Below are 26,412 nucleotides of genomic sequence, written 5' to 3'. Positions count from 1 at the left end.
TATCCACAATTTTTGCCACTAGTGTACATACCCCAAAAGACTTTCAGCAGTAAATGCAGTGAAAGTGGTTGACTTAAGGGAGCTGAATGGAAGTGAACATCATAATTTTCAGATTTATATTTTTAAAATATTTTGAAAGCCATATCAACACAAATACTTGCTACTTTGTGTTGGTATATCATACTGTATAATGTCCAAATAAAAAACATTGTAATTTGTGGTGTGAGAAAGTCACTGGCAAGGTGCTGGAGGGGAGAAAGATATGTTTCGCTGAGGCTAGTAGCTTCAGTGATTTAAAACATATAAGTTTTCCTCAAGCACATTTAGTGTTGTGGGAGTTAAATAGCCATTTTGTTGAAGGCTGGGTTTTTGTGGACACCGATAGAGCAGGTGGGAGGTTTGTTGTCCACCATATCTCCACCCCAGGGTGTGGTCTGGGACTTAAATAGTTGGCCTCCAGAGGCAGTCAGTGTTCAGTAGGGCTGGAGAGAGAAACTCCAGAGTTTTGTGTCTTGAGGAGGGAAAGCAAAATCAGTGTGTGGTTGTCATCTGGAGTGGGCAAATCCCCACAGATACAGAGACGCTATACCATTTTGTTTTGCTTCCCTGTTTTGCCCGAAGGGCTGTGCTTATTTCCACTTCACATTGGTTTATGCTGCATATATAATAAACCAATGGAAGATTTAAAGAGACAGTGTACCTATGTCTACCTGCATGTGTAGTCTAGTGAGCTGATCTACCACAATGAGAAAAGTGTAAAGAAAATGAGGAAAAGTTCATAAGGTGTGAATACTTTTTTCATGGCACTTTGTGCTTTAAAATAGGACCTATCACAACTTATAACATGTCTATTTTAGTACCTACATGAATTCCTCACATAAAACAAACTTTGGGGCTGTTTTCTTATAAATCTGTATTAAACTGTTCATCTATTCTTATTTAAAAATATAAATAAATGAAAGAGCTTGTCCTGGTTGAAATGAAAAGTCTGCAGTCATTCTAGGTGATTGAAGCCTGCCGAATTGTGACAGTGTGTTATATACACACTGTCATTATTCTCCCGTATTACCCATATTGGTGGGTATAAAATGACCGCAGTCACATGTATGACTTGAATATATAAAGTGATTGCAGTCTTGTTATTTCAGCCAAGATGTCTTTTTTAAAAGCGTTGTCCAGCCTTAGGATACAAGTTTAAGGATTGAGAATCCTCACAGCGCATGCACTGTGGGCATTCTCCAGTGCCACTGTGGGAGCGGTGGGCACTTGTTCGGAAGTATGCATACATGTGGTCATGAGCCGACTAGATCGGCACGGCTTCAATCAATACAAGTGTATTGATCAAGGTCAGATGAGACTAGTCACAATGTGACCAGGAGTATGCAAATTGCTGCTCCTGGAGCCGACACTGGAGAATTCCCACAGCACCCAGTACACATATTGTGAGTATTTACAAAACTGCAGTTACATTGTATGCTTAGGCTGGACAGCCCCTTTAATTAGTGGGTTTTACCGTTCTCATTTAAAAGGCATGTGTTTCTATACTTTCCAACTCTGTCATCACTGATTGGACTGTGCAGAGACACACCAACAACTTGTTACTCCCTGTTTTCTATTTATTCACAGATTTCTAGTACAGTAGTAACAACAAATCAATGGCACAATAAAAAGTGTCAAGAAAAGAAGCTCCAGAAATGTATTTAATGGAGAATGCAAGTACTGTATTTACAAAAATAGATGTGTTAGAAAAGGTGACAAATGCCTTTTAATAGGCTCCTGGAACCATCAATTAGTATATCCATTATCTACTTAATTGTTTTATAGGTTTTTTATGTGAATTTTTTGGTATGCATATAAATTTTGTTTTACTTCTAAATCATTATTGCATATGGAATTTAAGGAAAATACTTAATTTTTAAACACCTACAAAATAAATATAGTCTTCTATATTTTATATATATAAAAGCACTGACACTCGGCTCCTTCTCACAGCAGAGCAGGAGCCAAGAGTCATTAGCATATCGCACCCGATGCCCTCGCATAGAATGACATAAGCTAGTTTGAGTTCAGCCTAAGGGTACCGTCACACAATGCCATTTTTATCGCTACGACGGCACGATCCGTGACGTCGCAGCGTCGTATGATTATCGCTCCAGCGTTGTAGACTGCGGTCACACGTTGCAATCACGGCGCTGGAGCGATGCCGAGGTCCCCGGGTAACCAGGGTAAACATTGGGTTACTAAGCGCAGGGCCGCGCTTAGTAACCCGATGTTTACCCTGGTTACCAGCGTAAACGTAAAAAAAACAAACAGTACATACTTACATTCCGGTGTCTGTCCCCCGGCGTTCTGCTTCTCTCCACTGTGTCAGCGCCATAGCCGGAAAGCGCAGCGGTGACGTCAGACGTCACCGCTGTGCTCGCTTTCCGGCTTGCCGGCGCTCACAGTGCAGAGAAGCTGAGACGCCGGAGGACAGACACCAGAATGTGAGTATGTACTGTTTGTTTTTTTTATGTTTACGCTGGTAACTAGGGTAAACATCGGGTTACTAAGCGCGGCCCTGCGCTTAGTTACCCGATGTTTACCCTGGTTACAAGCGAACACATCACTGGATCACTGTCACACACAACGATCCAGCGATGTCAGCGGGTGATCAAGCGACGAAAGTAAGTTCCATACGATCTGCTACGACGTACGATTCTCAGCAGGGTCCCTGATCGCTGCTGTGTGTCAGACACTGCGATATCGTAACGATATCGCTAAAACGTCACGAATCGTACCGTCGTAGCGATAAAAATGGCACTGTGTGACGGTACCCTAAGTCCGGGAGAAGGGACCTTAGATTAGAAGCACCACACCAGTGCTGAAAACCCCCGTGCGGGAGCGGTGCTTTAAGGCCAGGGTCACACTTGCAAGTGTGATGTGAGAAACTCGCGAGAGTCTCTTGCATCAATACCCGACACTCGGGACCGGAGCGTGCGGCTGAATAGAGATACACTCAGCCGCACACTCCAGTCTGAGTGCCGGCGGCAGTGCCGGGTATTGATGCGAGAGACTTGCGCGAGTTTCTCGCTTCACACTCGCAAGTGTGACCCCGGCATAAGAAACATTATACGCTACAGTCGTTTATATGTATCATAACACTACAGTGGTACATAGACAATTGATAGCTCTACTGTGACTGAACTTACTGCACTTTGACCATTGGTCAGCACCAATGTGCAGGTGTAAGCTCACACTGTGGCCAGGAAAACACAACCAAGAATTTAAACAATGAATAGATTCCCAGCAGTACATAATTAGTAGTAATACATGTAAAAGAAAATATGTGGCGGGGTAAGATACTATGGTGGGGGACCATTCTGATTGGGTACACCTTGTCACAATGAGGTGGCTTTTACATTTTCTTGATCAAAATAGCGTCAACTACAGTAAGCACCCTAATTGTTTTTACATGTATTACTATTACTGTAACTATTTAATTACTGCCGGGTAGTTAATCATTATTTTTATTTTAGGTCATGCTTGCACTTTGACTATAAGATAGACAAATTGTATTATAAAATGATTATTACAATGAATAGTTGATCACAGCACTTGGTTTTATACTAGATGTACAGGTACAGAGTTCCCAAACCAGATACTTGTACTAATGAATAGTGATGAGCGAGTATACTCGTTGCTCGGGTTTTCCCAAGCACGCTCGGGTGACCTCCGAGTAGTTGTCAGTGTTCGGAGATTTAGTTTTCATCACCTCAGCTGAATGATTTACAGCTACTAGCCAACTTGAATACATGTGGGAATTCCCTAGCAACCAGGCAACCCCCACATGTACTCAGGCTGGCTAGTAGCTGTAAATCATTCAGCTGCCGCGATGAAAACTAAACCTCTGAACACTAACAAATACTCGGAGGTCACCCGAGCAACAAGTATACTCGCTCATCACTACTAATGAGGTAATGCATACTTAATAATATTTTACTTCTTGCTTTATACTCACAAGGTAATTGTACAATCAATACACAATAAAAGTTTTCATACTAAAGGCCTTTGTCAAACCAGGCAATTCTGTGGAGAATAAATTGGATTCTTGCTATACAACTAGGCCAACTTGAGCTGCATGACTTTTCTTTCATGTACATTTGCCTCCTTTTTAAAGTGTGCTCAGGACTATCTGGTCTGGTGAAGATCGCTAAAGGCCCCGTCACACATAGCGAGATCGCTAGCGAGATCGCTGCTGAGTCACAAGTTTTGTGACGCAACAGCGACCTCAGTAGCGATCTCGCTATGTGTGACACGTACCAGCGATCAGGCCCCTGCTGTGAGATCGCTGGTCGTGTCGGAACGGCCTGGGCCGTTTTTTGGTCGTTGAGGTCCCGCTGACATCGCTGAATCGGTGTGTGTGACACCGATCCAGCGATGTCTTCACTGGTAACCAGGGTAAACATCGGGTTACTAAGTGCAGGGCCGCGCTTAGTAACCCGATGTTTACCCTGGTTACCAGCGTAAATGTAAAAAAAAACAAACAGTACATACTCACCATCTGATGTCTGTCAGGTCCCTTGCCGTCTGCTTCCCACACTGACTGAGCGCCGCAAAGTGAAAGTGAAAGTACAGCACAGCGGTGACGTCACCGCTGCGCTCTGCTCTCACTGTACGGCGGCACTCAGTCAGAGCAGGAAGCAGACGGCAAGGGACCTGACGGACATCAGATGGTGAGTATATACTGTTTGTTTTTTTGGTAACCAGGGTAAACATCGGGTTACTAAGCGCGGCCCTGCGCTTAGTAACCCGATGTTTACCCTGGTTACCCGGGTGCTGCAGGGGGACTTCGGCATCGTTGAAGACAGTTTCAACGATGCCGAAGTCGTTCCCCTGATCGTTGGTCGCTGGAGAGAGCTGTCTGTGTGACAGCTCCCCAGCGACCACACAGCGACAAAACAGCGACGCTGCAGCGATCAGCATCGTTGTCTGTATCGCTGCAGCGTCGCTGTGTGTGACGGGGCCTTAACTGTTTAGTCATTGTCCTGTAACTCTGTGCGAATAAAACAAGACTAAATGAATTTTTAGAGTGTGGTACTTAATGAAATAAATGTGGTTGCATGGTGTTGCATTGTACTTAATTAGCATCACAAGGATTTTGTGGCTAACTGCAACCTACTGCAACCATCAGAAAAAATCCAACACTGGGATTTTTTCAAAACCAAAGAAATGAGCTGAAACACGTGCTGATATAAGTGCAATGTGTAGGTGTGTAAGGGCTTATTCACACTGTGGCCATTAACAAACATAACCTAGAATAAAGCAAAATGAGCAAATACCCTGTAAAAAGTAAATAGTAATAGCGCATGTAAATAACAGGGTACTTAGTTAACACTGCTTTGATTAAAAAACAAACAAAAGCCATCCCACAGCAACAAGGTGTACCCACTCATAGACTTCAATGCAAATTGCCTTGTCTATTATTAGGCTATTTTTTTTCTTACAAATCCCTGCTGTTAAAATCGTTGCACAATGCCAAATTACATACAAGTTGCAGAACTGTTGTGTTACCAGTGTCACCATGTAGCTTTATCCTAATATTTACATTTTAGAATGAAGCATTTATTTTATGCATCAACAATACAATCAAATACGAAAAAAGGTTCGTATATCATAAAAATATTATATACATTTTATCCTTGTTGATATTCCGATATAATGCATTCTGCTATAATAATTCTTATTGGTTCTGGTTGTCTGTTATGCCAAGATGATGAAAAAGCTGACAAGACTTAGCTTTTTTCCAATGGCTGCCCAAGTACCCAGCTATGACAAAAATACATGATATGCATCTGAATACATAAGCATAGGTTATACTCAACATAGTCACTAGTTTATCTGAACTTTAGTCCTGGTGGCCTTAATATTTCAGATCTCGCAAAAATGCTTGAGCCCATAAAAATATGGATGATTTTAAATACTTCCTTGATTTCACTAAAGCCCTACACCGGCTCTGCCACATCAATATCCTGATTGCATCCATCATTATCAATTTCATTGATTGAGGATTTACGATCTTCTGAAATGATAACTGTCTTTTCACATTTGGATAGTTTGTGCTCATTGAGGCTACCGCAGACAGAGTTTTTTGGTTTAGTTGTCTGCCCTTTGGAAAGTATGTTCTCTTTACACTTCTTTCCAACGAGATATGCAGCTTCTATGAGATTCAGAAGAACACACACCCCTGAACTAATAATCATAAAGAGGGTGAATATATTTTTCTCAGAAGGCTTGGATATGAAGCAGTCCACAATGTTTGGACATGGAGGAACAGTGCATTTTACTACTCGAGGAAGAAAGAAATTTTCATAGAGTCGATAAAACACATAGATGAAAGCAGAATCCATTATGGCTTTTACAAGAAGACTGATGAGATAGGTCCACCAAAGCCCACCTCTCTTTTTTCCAATGTCTTGGTAAAGTTTACCACTGTTCTCTCCCATCTTCTCCCTATGCTTCTTCTCTCGATTATCTCTATATGCCACATGCATTACAACAAGAAGAGAAGGACATGTAACCATGATGAGCTGTAAAGCCCAGAGGCGGATGTGTGAGACGGGAAAATATTGGTCATAGCAGACATTCCTACATCCAGGCTGTCGAGTATTGCAGTCAAAGTCTTTTTGGTCATCTCCCCAAACCCGGCTGGCTGTTACTGCATATACAAGGATCCTAAAGATAAAGACAATAGACAGCCAGACACGACCAAATTCAGTGGAGAATTTATTAACTCCGGTCAGCAGAGCTTCGTATACTGCCCAGTTCATTTCTGCAATTCAGCGTTCACTGAAAAAAAAAAAGATGATATATCAGCAATAAAAGTTCTATTATGCGGTTTACATCAGGACTTCTTAAACTATCTCCACCAATAATAATAATTTTATTTACATAGCAAAAACCTATTCGGCAGCACTATTCAATGGAGCAGGGACATGTACAGACAATAAAGACAGTACAAAGTAACTCATAGTTTGTTATAGGAGGAGTAATTGCCCTGCTTGCAAGCTTATAATCTATAAAGGAGATGGTGGGGTGGGGTGACACAATAAGTAAAAGGATCTTGTCATGTATGGTCTAGCCATCATTATCATAACTAAGGCATTTCAAATAAGCTGCATGATCAGCCAGTATCTCTAGAAGTACAGTTACCAAGTGCTACTGGGTGTGTGGAGAATGTGCAGGAGGGATCAAATTCTGCGGAAAGGTTAGAAAGAGAGAATAGAGAAGAGTTAGATCAGTGAAGTGAGTCGATAGGCTTGTCTAAAGAGATGTGTTCTTAAAGCACACTTAGGGACTAGGTATTGGTCAGATCATCCGGGGAAGTGCATTCCAGAATACTGGAGCAGCATTAGAGAAGTTTAGAAGTTTAGAAGTTTAGAAGATGGAAGTAGGAGATTTAGATCATGGAGGATGTTAGTTTATATCAGTTGAAGAATGGAAGGCATGAAATAAGATGATTAGGGTGAAGATGCTTTGTGAGTGAGTGAGAAAGATAAGTTTGTATTGTATTGTGTAGCAAATGGGCAACCATTGTAATGACTGGCATAAGGTGGAGACTCCGGTGTAAATAAGTAATGCAGTACAACTGAAAAAAAACATGTTTGTTTAAATACAGTATCTGGCATAGCTTACTTGTCTCCTGCCCTGTCGAACAGTCATGTTAAACTGCATGCACTTCAACGATATTGCAACTAGAAAGAGTTTGCACATGTCCCCTCCAACACATGTGCTCTTCCTAAGCCAGATCTGAATATATAGGAACTATCTGCTAAGATCTAGGCCTAATGTATTTCCTAAACAGTGAATCACCTAACCAGAAACCAGAGCAGGTAATGCTATGCAAGATAAGCAAACACCCTTGCTGGATGAAAAAAAACAATTAACAAAAAACATCAAGTGATTGAGAAAACTTTGAAGATTTACAAATAGACAAGATTAACAATTAGTATGTACCAAATATAAAATCTTACAATATTAACCACTTCCTGTCATCTGACGTAATACTCCTTCCCTGCGCTCTGGGTCTTATTGACCAGGGACGGATTATTGCGTCATCGAGATCGCCCAAGCACAAGGGCTGTGTGCGGGCGATCTCTGCCAGGTGTCAGCTGATTCTGACAGCTGACACCCGGCACTAAGTGCCAGGAGAGGTCCCATACTGCTCCTGGCAATGCTGAGATCAAACGCGATTGCAGCATTGCGGAAGCCGGCAGAGGGTTGACAGCCCCTCTTCCCTTGGATCGGAGACCCCGTAGCAGAATGTTGTCATGGTGACCCGATATCGTTTTGACAACATCCGGGTAGCCAGAGCTAGGATAGTGCACACTGCATGATCAGCAACTTTCTCTGTCAGTGTAGAGCTGGCAGTTTGTACAGCACAGGGATGCTGCTGCATCCCCATGTTGTACAAGCGATCAGCCTGCAAAAAATGATAGTCCCATAGTGGGACAAAGCAAAAACGTTTAAAAAATAAAGGAAAAAAGTTTTTTTTAAAATAATTGTAAAAATATATTTTTTAAAAAAATTAAAGATACTGTATCTGTAAATAAATATTTGTATGAAAAAAACACAATAAAAGTACACATATTTGGTATTGTCGCGTCCGCAACGACCCAACCTGTGAACACCATAAAAAAATTATAAAACATTGTTTTTTGCCTTGTTTTTTATCTTACCACTGAACAAAAAGTGGAATGAAACGCGCTAAAAAAGGCGGATATAAATAAACATGGTACCGCTGAAAATGACATTTTGTCCCGCAAAAAACAAACCGCCATACAACTCCATCAGCAAAAAAATAAAAAAAGTTATAGCTCTCACAATATCGGGATGCAAAAATAATTATTTTTTCTATAAAAAAGTTTTTATTGTTTAAAAGTGCTAAAACATAAAAAAAGATATAAAAGACATACTGACCAGAAGAATAAAACTGCCTTTTCAATTTTACCACACACGGAATGGTATAAACGCTCCCCCCCCAAAAAAAATCCTGAATTGCTGTTGTTCGTTCACTCTGCCTCCCAAAAATCGGAATTGAAAGCCATCAAAAAATGTCATGTACCCAAAAATGGTACCAAATACCAATAAAACATTAACTCGTCCCGCAAAATGCAAGCCCTCATGTAACACAGAAGATGGAAAAATTATAGCTTTCAAAATATCGTGATGCAAAAACTATTATTTCTAATAAAAGCGTCTATTAGTGTGTGACAGCAGCCAAACATAAAAAAACTATATAATTCTGGTATCGCTGTAATCGCACCGACCCGAAGAATAAAGTCAACTAATCACTTATACCGTACGAGTAACAGCGTAAAAAGTAAATAAAACCAATTCTTCACCTGTTATTCATTTTTTCATTCTGCTCCCAAAGATTGCAATAAGGATCAGCACTCATTTATCCTGCGCTCTGCGCTGAAAGCTTGCACAGGATTTTCCGTGTAAATCTCTGAAATACAATATTCAGACGGAACCTCTGGTGGAAGATTCCCTATAATGATGCAGATGAAAGCACTGTGGACATCATCTGACCTGTGATCTGTGCAATATCCATCTTTTTAGGATTGCATAAAAATGCCGTTAGCCACAGTTTTGTGCACTTATGAAAAGGACACAGCTGAACAGAGGCCAGACAGAGTCCAGAATAACTCTGCTGCCTCATTATAGTGAATTAATCCATCAAGGGTTTCATCTGTTATGTCACTCAGAGATTTAGATGGAAACCCCACAGTAAGTGGTCAGCATAGCGCGCCGGATAAGGCCGGCCTCACACTCAGCATATGTAAATACGGTCCGTTTTTTACGGTCGTAATACGCAGAAAAGTCCCCAAAATAGTGATCCCTATGTCATCCGTAGGCAGGGTGTGTCAGCGTATTTTGCGCATGGCATCCTCCGTATGTAATCCGTATGGCATCCATACTGCGATACGATATTTTCTCGCAGGCTTACAAAACCGACATCTAATGGATTTATGTGCTCAAATGTTCGTTAAAACGCATATACAGTATATATATATATATATCCATATGTAATTGAGACACATATATATATATTCTGTATTTATATTTAATTCAGTGCGATATATGTGAAAAGCCGGTAATTCAATTGCCAGCTTTTCATTTCTCCTTCCCAAACCCGACAGGATATGAGACATGGTTTACATACAGTAAACTGGAGCCTTGCTCGAGTTCATATGAGGACATCCAGCAGAGGGTGCATCACCGCAACTCAAGGTAAGTACAGATCATCCTGCTTTCCTTTCAGTACCCGGGGGTTTACAGGCACGAGCGAGTGCTTTAGCACAGCTCCTGGCTGTAAAATGATTTAACCCCTTCAGATGGATTTACTTCGTGGAACGTGACAGATCATCTGAAGGTATGTATATTGTTGGTTTATTATTTTTCAGAGCGAAGGTCTTCAGGTGGATTGAGAGAGCAATAAAATATTAAAACAACCTGTGTGTTTATTTCATTAAAATACTTTTTAATAATGTGTGTGTTTTTTTAACCCTTTCATACAATTGGATTAATAATGGATAGGTGTCATAATTGATGCCTCTCCATTATTAATCTGGCTTAATGTCACCTTACAATAGCAAGGTGACATTAACCCTTCATTACCCCATATCCCACCGCTACACGGGAGTGGGAAGAGAGTGGCCAAGTGCCAGAATAGGCACATCTTACAGATGTGCCTTTTCTTGGGTGACTGGGGGCAGATGTTTGTAGCCGGGGGGGCCAATAACCAGGGACCCTCTCTAGGCTATTAATATCTGCCCTCAGTCACTGGCTTTACCACTCTGGCGGAGAAAATTGCGCGGGAGCCCACACCAATTTTTTCCGCCATTTAACCCTTTATTTTAGCAGCTACAGCGCCCAAATTTTGCACATACACACTACTAACATTAGTAATGTGGAATATGCAAAAAAAAAGGGATATGAGATGGTTTACTGTATGTAAACCATGTCTCATATCATGTCGGGCTTGTGAAGGAGAAATGAAAAGCCGGCAATTGAATTACCGGCTTTTCTCTAACACCGCTGCATATTTCTCAAAAGTCACACTGCTGGTCCGTGTGGAATCCGTATTTTTCTCGCCCCCATAGACTTTCATTGGCGATTTTTTTGCACAATACGGTGACAAACGCAGCATGCTGCGATTTTCTACGGCCGTACAAGACCGTATATTACGGATGCGTAATATACAGCAGATAGGAGCTGGGCCATAGAGAATCATTGGGCCGTGTGTAATGCGTATTTTACGGACGTAGTTTATGCGCTCATATGTCCGTAAAACTCGCTAGTGTGAGGCCGGCCTAACTGTGATTCCAAATGTTATGTAAAATGTTTCCAATAAAGCTTCAAATCAATCCACAAAAAAAATAAAGCCCTCACTCAGGTCCGTCATCTGTTAACGGAAATATAGGGGTCTTCCACATTACTGGTAGCACAAAGGCTCTGGAAAAGCGAAATGGCTCCTCACCTGCCAAAAGAAATTCAGCAAATTCTCTGCTCCCAAATCCAAATGCCCCCTCCCTTCTGACCCCTACAGTGTACCTAAACCACATATAGCATTCACATTTGAAATTTATGAAGCGATGAGAGCCCGCCTAACTTAAGAATGCATGTCTCCAGAAACACAGGCTGGACATATCATACTGGTGACTGCAACATACTGGTCACTACAACAGCAGATTACAATTTTCACTCAGAAACATTTATTGCTGCTTGTTTCTGGAAAATAGCCATGGAGTCAAAACCGTCACTACACCTGTAGGTAAATTCCCCAAGGGGTATAGTTTCCAAAATGGGGTCACTTGAGAGTCTGCTTTTCTAGCAATTAGGCACTCTGTATATGGAGTCTGCAACCTGTTCTAGGAACATCTGTGCTCCAGGAGGCAAATAGTGCTCCGTTCCTCCCGAGTCTCTTCATATGGCTAAGTAGTACTGTACAGCCACATATCCATGTTGAGTAGAAATTGTTGGGCAAATTCTGGTGCCATTTTTACCCACTTCCTGTGTGAAAATGTAAAATCTGGGGCTAATACAAAATTTTGGTGGTAAAAATGTAGTTATTTTGTTTTCACTACCCAATGGTATAAAATTTTGTGACACACCCATGGTGTCAATATGATCATTGCACCCCTAGATGAATTTATTGAGAGATGTAGTTTGAAAAATGGGGTAACTTATCAGTGGGTTCTGCTGTTCTGGCACCTCATTGGCTCTCCCAGTGGGCCATGGTACCTGCAAACCATAACAGTAAAATCTGGCACTCCTTGCCTTCTGATCTTTGCACTGTGCCTGAAAAATATTTCCTGATTACATGTAGAGTATTGGCACTCTCAGGAAAAGATGAACCTCAGTTTGTTGCAAAAAAAATCATATTAGCCCTTAAAAAAATTAAAACTTGGGTCTAAAACAACATTTTAGCGGTAAAAATGTAATTTATTCTTTCTTCACCGCTTAGTGGTATACAATTCTGTGAGGCACATGTAGTGTTAATATGATCCCTGCACCTCTAGATGAATTCATTGAGGAGTGTAGTTTGTAAAATGAGTTTACATATAGGGGGTTTCTGTTGTTTCGGCACCTAAAGGGCTCTGCCTATGTGACATGGCACCCTCAAACCATTCCAGCAAATCTGAACTCCAATATGGTACCTTTTCCGTTCTGAGCTTTGCACTGTGCCTCAAAAGTAGTATTCCTCTACATATGGAGTATCGGCATACTCAAGAGAAATTGCACAACAACTTTTGGGATCCAATTTCTCCTGTTACCCTTGGGAAAATAAAAAATTGGGGTTGAAAAGATCATCTTTGTGGAAAAAATATGATTTTTCACGGCTCTACGGTATAAACTTTTGTGAAGCACTTGGGGGTTCAAAGTGCTCACCATACATCTGGATACAGTGGGGGAAATAAGTATTTGATCCCCTTGCTGATTTTGTAAGTTTGCCTACTGACAAAGACATGAACAGTCTATAATTTTAAGGGTAGGCTAATTTTAACATTGAGAGAAAGAATATCAAAAATAAAATCCAGAAAATCACAGTGTATAAATTATATAAATGTATTTTCATTTTGCAGTGAGAAATAAGTATTTGACCCCTCTGGCAAACAAGACTTAATACTTGGTGGCAAAACCCTTGTTGGCAAGCACAACAGTCAGACGTTTTTTGTAGTTGATGATAAGGCTTACGCACATCTCAGAAGGAATTTTGGTCCACTTCTCTTTCCAGATTATAAAGATCATAAGATTTTGAGGCTGTCGCTTGGCAACTTGGATCATCATGATTTTTCTATGGGATTAAGGTATGGAGACTGGCTAGGCCACTCCATGACCTTAATGAGCTTCTTTTTGAGCCACTCCTTTGTTGCCTTGGTTGTATGTCTTGGGTCATTGTCTTGCTGGAAGACCCAGCCACGACCCATTTTTAATGCCCTGGTGGAGAGAAGGAGGTTGTCACTTAGGATTTTTACGGTACATGGTTCCATCCATTCTCCCTTTGATGTGGTGAAGTAGTCCTGTGCCCTTAGCAGAGAAACACCCCCAAAACATAATGTTTCCACCTCCATGCTTGATAGTGGGGATGGTGTTCTTTGGGTCATAGGCAGCATTTCTTTTCCTTCAAACATGGCGGGTTGAATTAATGCCAAAGACCTCAATTGTTGTCTCATATGACCACAGCACCTTCTCCCAATCACTCACAGAATCATTCAGGTGTTCATTGTCAAATTTCAGACAGGTCTGCACATGTGCCTTCTTGAGCAGGGGGACCTTGCGGGCACTGCAGGATTTTAAACCTTTATGGTGTGATGTGTTACCAATGGTTTTCATGGTGACTGTGGTCCCATCTACTTTGAGAACATTAACAAGTTCCTCCTGTGTAGTTTTAGGCTTTCACCTTCCTCATGATCAAGGATACCCCACGAAGTGAGATTTTGCATGGTTCCCCAGATTGAATGTATTTCTTCCATTTTCTTACTATTGCACCAACATTTGTCTCCTTCTCACCCAGTGTCTTATGGTTTTGTGGCCCATTCCAGCTTAGTGCAGGTCTATGAACTTGTCCCTGACATCCTTATAAAGCTCTTTGGTCTTGCTTGTTGTAGAGGTTAGAGTCTGACTGATTAATTGAGTCTGTGGACAGGAGTCTTTTATAAAGGTGACTATGTAAGACAGCTGTCTTTAAAGCATTCAGTGAGTTGATTAGGAGCATCTAACTGGTCTGTAGGAGCCAGAACTCTTAATGGTTGATAGGGGATCACATACTTATTTCTCACTGCAAAATGCAAATAAATTTATAGAATGTGATTTTCTGGATTTTAATTTTTATATTCTATCTCTCAATTATAGCGTTATATAAGTTCCTTGGGGGGGTCTAGTTTCCAAAATCGGGTCACTTGTGGGGGTTTTCTACTGTTTAGGCACATCACGGACTCTCCAAACATGACCTCAATTACAGCCAATTTTACGTTGAAAACATCAAATGGTGCTCCTTCCCTTTCGAGCTCTGCCATGGACCCAAACGGAAAGTGTTTTACCCCCACATATGGGGTATCAGTGTACTCAGGACAAATTTCACAACAACTTTTGGGGTCCAATTTTTCCTGTTACCCTTGGAAAAAAAAAAATGTTTGATCTGAATAAATTGTTTTGTGAAAAAAAGTTGTTATTTTTTTTTTTTTTAAACATTCCAAAAATTCCTGTGAAGCACCTGAAAGGTTAATAAACTTCTTGAATGTGGTTTTGACTACCTTGAGGTGTATAGTTTTTATAATGGTGTCACTTTTGGGTATCTTCTATCATATAGACCAGTCAAAATGAATTCAAATGTGAGGTGGGCCGTAAAAAAAAATGGTGTTTTAAAGATGAGAAATCACTGTTCAAATTTTAACCCTTATAACTTCATAACAAAAAAAATGTTGATTCCAAAATTGTGCTGATGTAAAGTAGACATGTGAGAAATGTTACTTATTAAGTATTTTGTGTGACATATCTCTGTCTTTTAAAGACTTAAAAAGTCTTATCAAGTCATATCAAAGAAATTTTACCACTATCATGAAATATAATATGTCACGAAAAACAGTCTCAGAATCACCAGGATCCATTGAAGCGTTCTAGAGTTATTACCTCATAAAGGGACAGTGGTCAGAATTGTAAAAATTTGCCATGACATATAGGTACGTCAAATGTTGTGAAGGGGTTAAAATGGGGGCTGGTTCTTTAAATCATTGTGTTTTTCTGTTAATAATGATTAATTCCAAATAGACATACGCAGTCATCATTATTTTGCATCATAAGGACATTGCTGCCTGTAAGAATGCCCCTAAATCAATCAATTATTGGGCCATCAATAACTTAAAAGAGAAAGTTCAATTGCTTTAAAAATGGCTTCAGGGCTTCAGGCCATCTAAAAAGGTCCAGCAAGTGCCAGGACAGTCTTCTAAAGAGAATTTAGCTATGGGGTCAGTTTAATACCAGTGAAGACCTTGCTCAAGAATGGCAGCAGGCTGGTGTCAGTGCATCTGCACGCGCAGTGAGGCCAACACTTTTGAAGGTTGGCTTGGTGTCAAGAAGGGCATTAAAGAAACCCATTTTCTCTAAGAAAAAGATCAAGGACAAACTGACATTTGGCAGGAAGTACAGGGATTGGACTGCAGAGGACAGCGTAAGGCCGGAGTCACACTACCATATAATATGGACGAGTGCTATGCTATAAAACATCGCATAGCACTCGGACCAATGTTAACTGCTTAAGCCCCGAGGGTGGTTTGCACGTTAATGACCGGGCCAATTTTTACAATTCTGACCACTGTCTTTTTATGAGGTTATAACTCTGGAACGCTTCAACGGATCTTGGCGATTCTGACAATGTTTTCTTGTGACATATTGTACTTCATGATAGTGGTAAAATTTATTCAATTTCGCAATTTTCCAACTTTGAATTTTTATGCCCTTAAATCACAGAGATATGTCACGCAAAATACTTAATAAGTAACATTTCCCACATGTCTACTTTACATCAGCACAATTTCGGAACCAACATTTTTTTTGTTAGGAAGTTATAAGGGTTAAAAGTTGACCAGCAATTTCTCATTTTTACAACACCATTTTTCTTTAGGGACCACATCTCATTTGAAGTCATTTTGAGGGGTCTATATGATAGAAAATACCCAAGTGTGACACCATTCTAAAAACTGCACCCCTCAAGGTGCTCAAAACCACATTCAAGAAGTTTATTAACCCTTCAGGTGTTTCACAGAAATTTTTGGAATGTTTAAATAAAAATGAACATTTACCTTTTTTTCACACACAATTTATTTCAGCTCCAATTTGTTTTATTTTACCAAGGGTAACAGGAAAAAATGGACCCCAAAAGTTGTAGTACAATTTGTCCTGAGTACGCTGATACCCCATATGTGGGGTAAACCACTGTTTGGGCGCATGGCAGAGCTCGGAAGGGAAGGAGCGCCATTTGGAATGCAGACTTAGATGGATTGGTCTGCAGGCGTCACGTTGCATTTGTAGAGCCCCTGATGTACCCAAACAGTAGAAACCCCCCACAAGTGACCCCATATTGGAAACTAGACCTCCCAAGGAACTTATCTAGATATGTTGTGAGAACTTTGAACCCCCAAGAGTTTCACTACAGTTTACAACGCAGAGCCGTGAAAATAAAAAATCCTTTTTTTTCCCACAAAAATGATTTTTAGCCCCCCAAATTTTTATTTTCCCAAGGATAACAAGAGAACTTGGACCCCAAAAGTTGTTGTCCAATTTGTCCCGAGTACGCTGATACCCCATATGTTGGGTAAACCCCTGTTTGGGCGCACGGGAGAGCTCGGAAGGGAAGGAGCACTGTTTTACTTTTTCAACGCAGAATTGGCTGCAATTGAGATTGGATGCCATGTCGCGTTTGGAGAGCCCCTGATGTGCCTGAACAGTGGAAACTCCCCAATTCTACCTGAAACCCTAATCCAAACACACCCCTAACCCTAATCCCATTGGTAACCCTAACCACACCCCTAACCCTGACACACCCCTAACCCTAATCCCAACCGTAAATGTAATCCAAACCCTAACTCTAACTTTAGCCCCAACCCTAACCCTAACTTTAGCCCCAACCCTAACCCTAACTTTAGCTCCAACCCTAACCCTAACTTTAGCTCCAACCCTAGCCCCAACCCTAACCCTAGCCCTAACCCTAACCCTAGCCTTAACCCTAACCCTAGCCCTAACCCTAGCCCTAACCCTAGCCCTAACCCTAGCCCTAATCCTAACCCTAACCCTAGCCCTAATCCTAATGGGAAAATGGAAATAAATACATTTTTTTAAATTTTATTATTTTTCCCTAACTAAGGGGGTGATGAAGGGGGGTTTGATTTACTTTTATAGCGTTTTTTTATATCGGATTTTTATGATTGGCAGCTGTCACACACTAAAAGACGCTTTTTATAGCAAAAAAGTTTTTGCGTCTCCACATTTTGAGACCTATAATTTTTCTATACTTTGGTCCACAGAGTTATGTGAGGTTTAGTTTTTTGCGGGACGAGTTGATGTTTTTATTGGTAACATTTTCGGGCACATGATATCTTTTGATCACTTTTTATTCCGATTTTTGTGAGGCAGAATGACCAAAAACCAGCTATTCATGAATTTCTTTTGGGGGAGGCGTTTATACCGTTCCACGTTTGGTAAAATTGATAAAGCAGTTTTATTCGTTGGGTCAGTACGATTACAGCGATATCTAATTTATATCTTTTTTTATGTTTTGGCGCTTTTATACGATAAAAGCTATTTTATAGAAAAAATAATTATTTTGGCATCGCTTTATTCTGAGGTCTATAACTTTTTTATTTTTTTGCTTATAATGCTGTGTGGTGGCTTGTTTTTTGCGGGACAAGATGTCGTTTTCAGCGGTACCATGGTTATTTATATCCATCTTTTTGATCGCGTGTTATTCCACTTTTTGTTCAGCGGTATGATAATAAAGCGTTGTTTTTTGGCTCGTTTTTTTTTTTTCTTACGGTGTTCACTGAAGGGGTTAACTAGTGGAACAGTTTTATAGGTTGGGTCTTTATGGACGCGGCGATACTAAATATGTGTACTTTTATTGTTTTTTTTATTTAGATAAAGAAATGTATTTATGGGAATAATATATATATTTTTTCTTTATTTAGGAATTTATTTATTATTTTTTACACATGTGGAATTTTTTTTTTTTACTTTTTTACTTTGTCCCAGGGGGGGACATCACAGATCGCTGATCTGACAGTTTGCACAGCACTCTGTCAGATCAGCAATCTGACTGACAGCGCTGCAGGCTTACAGCACCTGCACTGGACCTGGAAGTAATCCCTGCAGGACCCAGATGCAGCCCCACGTCCATTTTGGATCTGGGGCCTACAGGGATAGGAGGTAAGAGATGCTCGGAGCAACGCGATCACAACGCATTGCTCCGGGGGTCTCACGGAAGCACGCAGGGAGCCCCCTCCCTGCGCGATGCTTCCTTATACAGCCGGAACACTGCGATCATGTTTGATCACAGTGTGCCGGGGATTAATGTGCCGGGGGCGGTCCGTGACCGCTCCTGGCACATAGTGCCGGATGTCAGCTGCGATAGTCAGCTGACACCAGGCCGCGATCGGCCGCGCTCCCCCCGTGAGCGTGGCCGATCGTATATGACTTACTATCCCGTCGGTGGGAATTAAGGCCCACCCCACCTCGACGAGATAGTACGTCATATGGGATTAACCCCTTCCTGACATGTGACGGTATAGTACGTCACATGTCGGGACCCCCGCTTTGATGTGCGCTCCGGCGGTGAGCGCACATCAAAGTCGCGACATGTCAGCTGTTTTTTACAGCTGACATGTGCGCGCAATAGCGGCGGGTGAAATCGCGATCACCCGCTGCTATTAACTAGTTAAATGCCGCTGTCAAACGCAGACAGCGGCATTTAACTACCGCATCCGGCCGTGCGGCCGGATATGAGCGCATCGCCGACCCCCGTCACATGATCGGGGGTCGGCGATGCTCCTCCATTGTAACCATAAAGGTCCTTGAGACCTCTATGGTTACTGATTGCCGGTGGCTGTGAGCGCCACCCTGTGGTCGGCGCTCACAGCACACCTGCAATTCTCCTACATAACAGCGATCTGATGATCGCTGTTATGTAGCAGAGCCGATCGGGCTGTGCCTGCTTCTAGCCTCCCATGGAGGCTATTGAAGCATGGCAAAAGTAAAAAAAAAAAGTTTTTAAAAATGTGAAAAAAATAAAAAAAATATAAAAGTTTAAATCACCCCCCTTTCGCCCCAATCAAAATAAATCAATTAAAAAAAACCCCAACCTACACATGTTTGGTATCGCCGCGTTCAGAATCGCCCGATCTATCAATAAAAAAAAAGCATTAACCTGATCGCTAAATGGCGTAATGAGAAAAAAATTCGAAACGCCAGATTTACGTTTTTTTGGTCGCCATGACATTGCATTAAAATGCAATAACGGGCGATCAAAAGAACGTATCTGCACCAAAATGCTATCATTAAAAATGCCAGCTCAGCACGCAAAAAATAAGCCCTCACCTGACCCCAGATCACGAAAAATGGAGACGCTACGAGTATCGGAAAATGGCGCAATTTTGTTTTGTTTTGTTTTTTGCAAAGTTTGGAAATTTTTTTCACCACTTAGGTGAAAAATAACCTAGTCATGTTAGGTGTCTATGAACTCGTACTGACCTGGAGAATTATAATGGCAGGTCAGTTTTAGCATTTAGTGAACCTAGCAAAATAGGCAAGCAAAAAACAAGTGTGGGATTGCACTTTTTTTGCAATTTCACTGCACTTGGAATTTTTTTCCCGTTTTCTAGTACACGACATGCTAAAACCAATGATGTCGTTCAAAAGTACAACTCGTCCCGCAAAAAATAAGCCCTCACATGGCCAAATTGACGGAAAAATAAAAAAGTTATGGCTCTGGGAAGGAGGGGAGCGAAAAACGAAAACGGAAAAACGGAAAAAGCTCCGGGGGTGAAGGGGTTAAGGGGTTAATCTATGGGGCAGCTCCCATCATCGATTTTTTTCTGGGCCGTATTGTACGTGGGGGTGAAATCGCAGCATGCTGCGATTTGCACCGTATATCGGCCGAGACTCGACAATGAAAGTCTATGGGTGCGAGAAAAACTCGCACACCACACGGACCATCAGTGTGACTTGCGAGAAATACGCACCTGTGTCCTTTAGAAAAGCCGGTAATTCAGTGCGGTGTAATGTAAAATCACACTGACAGGTTAAAATAGGATAAAATAAATGTCTACACATAGTATAGGTACATACTGTATATACAGTGTATATATATATATATATACAGTATATATATATATATATATATATATATATATATATATATATATATATATATATATATATAGACTGTATATATGTTTTCACAAATATTTGAGCCCATGGATCCATTATATGTCCATTTTGCAAGCCAGCGAGAAAACTTGCCATGCAGATGCCACACGTATGTCACACTGATGTCACACGGATGCTTAGATGCGAGAAAATTGCATCCTCGCATTGCACACGGATGACATACAGATCACTGTTCAGGGAACATTTCTGCGATTCTCGTCTGTGTAAAATGGACCGTATTTTTATACGTTAAGTGTGACTCCAGCCTAAAAGTTATTTTCTCTGAAGCTCCCCTCACCTTATTTGTGACATCTTGAACTTTGATCGCCTAGAGAAGAAAAGGTGAGTGATACCATGAGTCCTGCATCATGCCAACAGTAAAGCATCCTAAGTCCATGCATATGTGGGGTTGCTCTTGATGCAAGGAAGTGGGCTCACTCACTATTTTGCCTAATAACACTGCCATGAATAATGAATTGAATCTAAACAATATCATAACCATTACCATGTGGGTTGTGAAGGTAAAAAAATTGAAATTTCACTATTTTTGCTCAGGTTTGTTTATACGACACTCAAATTGCTATAAAATTACCAGGTGTATTATTTGCGTAGGTTATTACGATAATATCAAATTTAAATAGTTATTTTTTGTATTTCACTGTATTAAAAAAAAGAAAAAAGATTTGGAATAAAAGATTTAAGTTTGCATTTTTTTTATATATTTATATTTATGGGTGACGGAACACATAGCACAGCTGGCACCTGCCCTATAGGAAGTGTGTTCAACAACTGAGACCTCTGTATTCACCTGCACTTATCATGTGATATACATGTATGTCACATGTCAGGAAGAAGTTATTGGGTTGATACTGAAACCTCTTTACTTCTAGGAAAGAGCTAATTTGCTAATTTTATTTCAAGGTGCAATGCCTAAAATGTCCAAGAGTGTATTTGCATTGGTAACCAAGAGAAGAGCATGATGACAAATACGTTTTAAACAGTCAATGTACACATTAAACAAATATGCCCTATATATGACTAATGTGACAGAAATTTGACTCAGTTCTCTACTATATTATTAAAGCAGTTGACCTGCAAATAACATTTTTTTTATTTCTGTTACTTATATTGCACTATCATAATCCACAGTGCTTTATAGAAATCTTAATCAATCATTGTCCCTAGTGGGGTTTACAATGAGAAGTTCCAACGAACAACCCTACATTAATATGGAGATATTAGAACCCAAGATCCCAGAGCTGCAAAGCAGCAGTGCACTGAGCCACCATGCTTCCTATGGTATTATGCATGATATAAATGTATGATCAATGGGAGTCAACCATTACTGGAATTTCTACCAATTATGAGAACGGGGGTCCCATCATCCCAGTTTGAATGAAGCGGTGGTCATACATAAGTACTACTGCCTTATATTTCGTCTATAGGACTGACGGTGATAGTCGAGTACAGTATATTAACCCTATTATATAGCAAAACATATATGTCGTTAGAAAAAGATTGCTGATATGCAATGAAAAATATTTTTTCATACTGTTAAAAAATGTATATTTGCTTAAGTTTAAGGAAATATGTATTATGGGTTTTGGAAATTTTATTTAACAGTTTTGAGTACAACATAAAATAGATACAAATGTCATAGCACTCTACAATAATTTCCATACTTTAACAGCAATTACAATTATTTTAAAACATATAATATATCTAACATTTTGTTCTGTAGGATCCATAAAAAACAATAGTTTTGTATGTAAAGCATATACAAATGTATCAACATCACAAACAACACTATCCTGTGCACAGCATTTGTTCCTTTATAGTGAAACCCAGTGTCTTACTCGGATACATAGAAGTGATTACACATACCATGCCCGAATATGCTGTATAGTAAAGATGAAAAGACCCGCAAAGATCCAAAACTTACCCTCCTGGCAATCAGTCGGGCTTTCAGTATGTAGTTACTGCTTTTTGTCACGCTTCATTGTTCAAGTTGTCAGCCATGTCTTCTCTATGTTTAATACTAACACAAATAGCATACCTGGGTGTGTCCTACAGCTCGAGGTGGAGTAGAAATTCAGGAATACATTTTTCTGTCAAACATTTTAACATTATCATTCCACGTTACACACATGTACAGTGAAAATATACAGAAGTCACACCAATAAAATAATTGCAAACAATCACATAAACACAATGTTGCAAATAAACCAGTAAATGCAACTTTTCTTCTCTAAAACCTCAACAATCCAGACTTCGCCGCTTAAAACTTAGTTCACATTTGAAGCCGGAAGCTAAGATTGGTTTAAACTAAAGAAAATTTTTTCTCACAAATAACCTTTAGCTGCATTTTTCTACTTTCTTCTTCATCAAAAGTTATTTAAAAGCATATAGTCATCCCTTGTAGTTTGTGTGCCCTCGCAGGCAGGGTCCTCTCTCCTCCTGTACCAGTTGTGACTTGTATTGTTCAAGGCTTATTGTACCTGTTTTTATTATGTATACCCCTCATCATCACATGTAAAGCACCATGGAATAAATGGCGCTATAATAATAAATAATAATAATAATAGTATATAGTAAAATTGTTTTGGCTTGTAGTATTTCGGGGTTAGTGGCCTTTAAACTGTCTCTTGGATGATCTAGGAATGTTGCATTTTGGCAGTTTTTTTCTTTTTTTTTATTACTTTCCTTTGAACAAAAAAAATCCTCACTAAAAAAGTGCTACATTTTGATTTGGAATGTTAATCTGTTTTCCCGTACCAATCTCAGCAGCACAACAAATAGAGACACGTGCCACATTGGAAGCTGATAAGAAAAATGTAAAGTTTAATGGACACCTAAACACTAAACTGCTTCAAACTTCACCCCCTTTGTGTATTTTAAACTTATATTAGCAGACTAAGAACATTAAGGCCACATGCACGCGCTGAGTATTTGGTGAATTTTTAAATCAGTATTTGTAAGCCAAAACTAGGAGAGGGTGAAAAAATGCAGATGTGGTGCACGTGTATTATACTTTTCCACTTCTGGTTTTGACTTTCAAATACTGATGTAAAATTACTCACCAAATACTCAGCGCGTGCACGTGGCCTATAAGGAGGAAGACCATGATTTGTTCTCCTTACGGACATTTAACTAAGGTGGTTTCAGTAAATGGCTTAAACTAGCCGCCCTTAAAGGAAATCACAACACAGTGGTAATTCCCATAGAGCGACAGGTTAGCCTGGGTCTGATGCATATTCTAATAAGACTAACCTGGGTGAACTACATTCCAAAGAAGGTGGATATTGCAGCAACCTGTTCTGGAGAGGAGGAAGAACTACTAACCTTTTCTTTTATTAATTAGATGCCTACTATGGTACTTATCTGACATGAGACAGTCCTATGGATATTACTAATGCAATATGAAGTTCCTGAGGAAATTGACAATTTGGCTTCATTGAGGCAATAGATTGTCTCATCCTCTGCATAAATATGGAAAACCACATTCTACTAAGCAATATCAAATTATGGCTTTGTGAGGTATAAGGCCGGAGTCCCACTTGCAACTGCAATGAGAGAAACTCACGTGAGTCTCTTGCCTCAATACCTGACACTGCCGCCGGTGGTTCAGACTGGAGCATCCAGCTGCATAGAAATACATGCCGGTCCCGAGTGCCGGCGGCAGTGCCGGGTATTGAGGCGAGAGACTAGCGCGAGTTTCTCTCATTGCAGTTGCAAGTGGGACACCGACCTAACCCTGCTATACTTTACCTATTAAAGGAAAAATATCATGGGATTGACATCCCATCTACTACTAGCAGGATATTCTTCATGTATAAGGTGTAAAATGCTGGGAGCCATTCCTCACTTCTAAGAGCTGCTGGAAGATATCTTGGCTTAGTGAACTCTATCTGGAATCATACAGCCTGTTCTCTGGATGTTTAACTACCTGAAATGTCTCTTGCTTGATCCTGATAGATCATGTGTGAACAAATAATCCATTAAAATATTTTTAATTAATAAATTCTAAAAAATACCATTATCCAGTGTAACAGACTATAACAAAAGGGAATATATCAGATGCAAAATTCACCCTAAATCAGACCATAGATAGAACCATATCAATAGCTGCTATTTTTGCTATTAGTATACAGAGTATATACAACAACCTATAATTACCTAAAAGTCCCTTACTAGTATCCTATGCTTACTACCTAACCACGGAGGTCGGCACTCTAATAAACACAAGGTGTGGTGCCCCCCTTCATCGGCGGCTGTCCCTGTCTAATCTTGCTATCCCTGAGCAGGCAGGTGGATAAATAGAGATGGAAAAATACTTATCAATATACAGAATATAGTGGACTTTGTCCAAGGTTGATATATAGTACAGGCGTAATAACCTAGCAAGGAGGGGATACTAGAAGAAGAGGGAATTGATACCATAAGTTTATATTCCCTCTAATGTGAGTAAATGCTTATACTGGTATGCAGATAGATTTGGTAATATATCTATAAACAACTATAAGTCCCTTTTCATATACCGAATCTGATTCTGCCTGGCAGCGGAGGTTGGCACTCTATTAGGTTACGAGATGTTTCGCCCCCACTCATCAACTGCTCTCCCTGTCTTTCCCTTCTAGCCCTGTTAAAATCATAACTGACGAGTGGGAAAACAGTTGAGATAAGGCTAATGAAGCAAATCTAAAATGTTTAATACCTAGAGCAAGTAAAAATACCCCAGATGCACATACAGTATAGGCATAATAGCTCAAAAGGGGTCATAGTGAACCATAGGCGACTTATTGTACAGGTCAGTAGTGCCTCAATGCGTTTCCCCATCCATTTAGTTCATCAGGAGGCCTGTAGAATGGATGATATACAGTATATGATGCAGGATGCAAAAAGGTGTCGCTGGCATACCTGATAGTAGGGTCTGTGGGCTTTAAATATCCCTCCAATGCCAGGAGTTGATAGAGCAGTGCTCTCATTATCTCATAAGCCCAATCCTGTTACTGAACACAAAAAATTGCTGTTCACTAGCTCAGTGTAGGGTATACAACATTAATTACGATTTGCCTAAGGCTACAAAAAACCCCATCTGAAGACCATAAAAATTAACTTTTAATTCACTACTTAATAGGAATAAATCATTTAAAAACCTACATAGGTCAGTGTGTATAACGAGCAGATCAGATATATTCTATCTCTTGCTGATCATAGTCACAGTGCTTTTCTCCTTACTCATATACATTGCCCTGTACCATGGTTTATAGGGATTTATTGGTGTAGCCGCTACCTTATTCCCTTCAAAATCACCATACTCATCTGACCAATGTTAATTAAAAATTGCCCTAAAGCCTCCCCGACATGTTTCACCAGAAACCTGGCATCATCAGGGGATAGAGGCTAAGCGAACTGAGCACATGTGGAACCCATGCTTTTAAAAGCTTGGTTATGATGTCATCATATTGTATCCAATCATCATGGACAATATATAAAACCAATCAGTGGCAGATGGTGTGTAGAGTCATCCTTTTAATCAATCCTTTTCTTTATTAGATCCACCTCTTCCCTTATTGGTCAGTCATAGGTTGAATAGACCTATTATGATGTAATTCTAATAGTGACAACCTATAAGGGAAGCCTTGCAGGAAGCAAAGCCGTTTCTAACTGTCCCCCGCATAATTTCTTCTCCTTCCAATACAGCCAAACCGGATCTCAGTTGCCGGAAGTCGAAGGATGAAATGCTTCCGAGTCCGCACGTTGAGGTATTCACACGTGCGCACTAGTAGCCAGTATTCCTGGAAACAAGAGGAGACACGTATCGGAGTCATGGGATTCTGCACATGCTCAAATTGAAAATTCACCGAAGTCTAACATTGACTATAGGTGGAGCACCTTTGCGCATGCCCAGTGATAAATGGTAATAGCCCACTGATGATATACTCATGA

At 40.3% G+C, this 26,412-nt stretch overlaps 1 protein-coding gene across 1 annotated transcript; it reads right to left on the bottom strand.

Annotated features, from left to right (window-relative positions):
• Positions 1-4,865: 4,865 nt before the first annotated feature.
• Positions 4,866-22,589, bottom strand: LOC143816095 (gap junction beta-5 protein-like). Its single transcript, XM_077296074.1, has 2 exons — positions 22,406-22,589; positions 4,866-6,828 (listed from the first exon to the last, which is right to left on the bottom strand). Exon 2 carries the CDS (start codon positions 6,807-6,809, stop codon positions 5,985-5,987), a length of 825 nt encoding a protein of 274 aa, XP_077152189.1. The 5' UTR covers positions 6,810-6,828; positions 22,406-22,589; the 3' UTR covers positions 4,866-5,984.
• Between the last annotated feature and the right edge of the window lie 3,823 nt (positions 22,590-26,412).

Source organism: Ranitomeya variabilis, chromosome 3 (genome assembly GCF_051348905.1).
Source record: "Ranitomeya variabilis isolate aRanVar5 chromosome 3, aRanVar5.hap1, whole genome shotgun sequence".
In the NCBI taxonomy this organism is placed as follows: Eukaryota; Metazoa; Chordata; class Amphibia; order Anura; family Dendrobatidae; genus Ranitomeya; species Ranitomeya variabilis.
The sequence above is the reverse complement of the archived record's forward strand: the minus strand, read 5'-3'. Positions and strand labels throughout refer to the sequence as shown.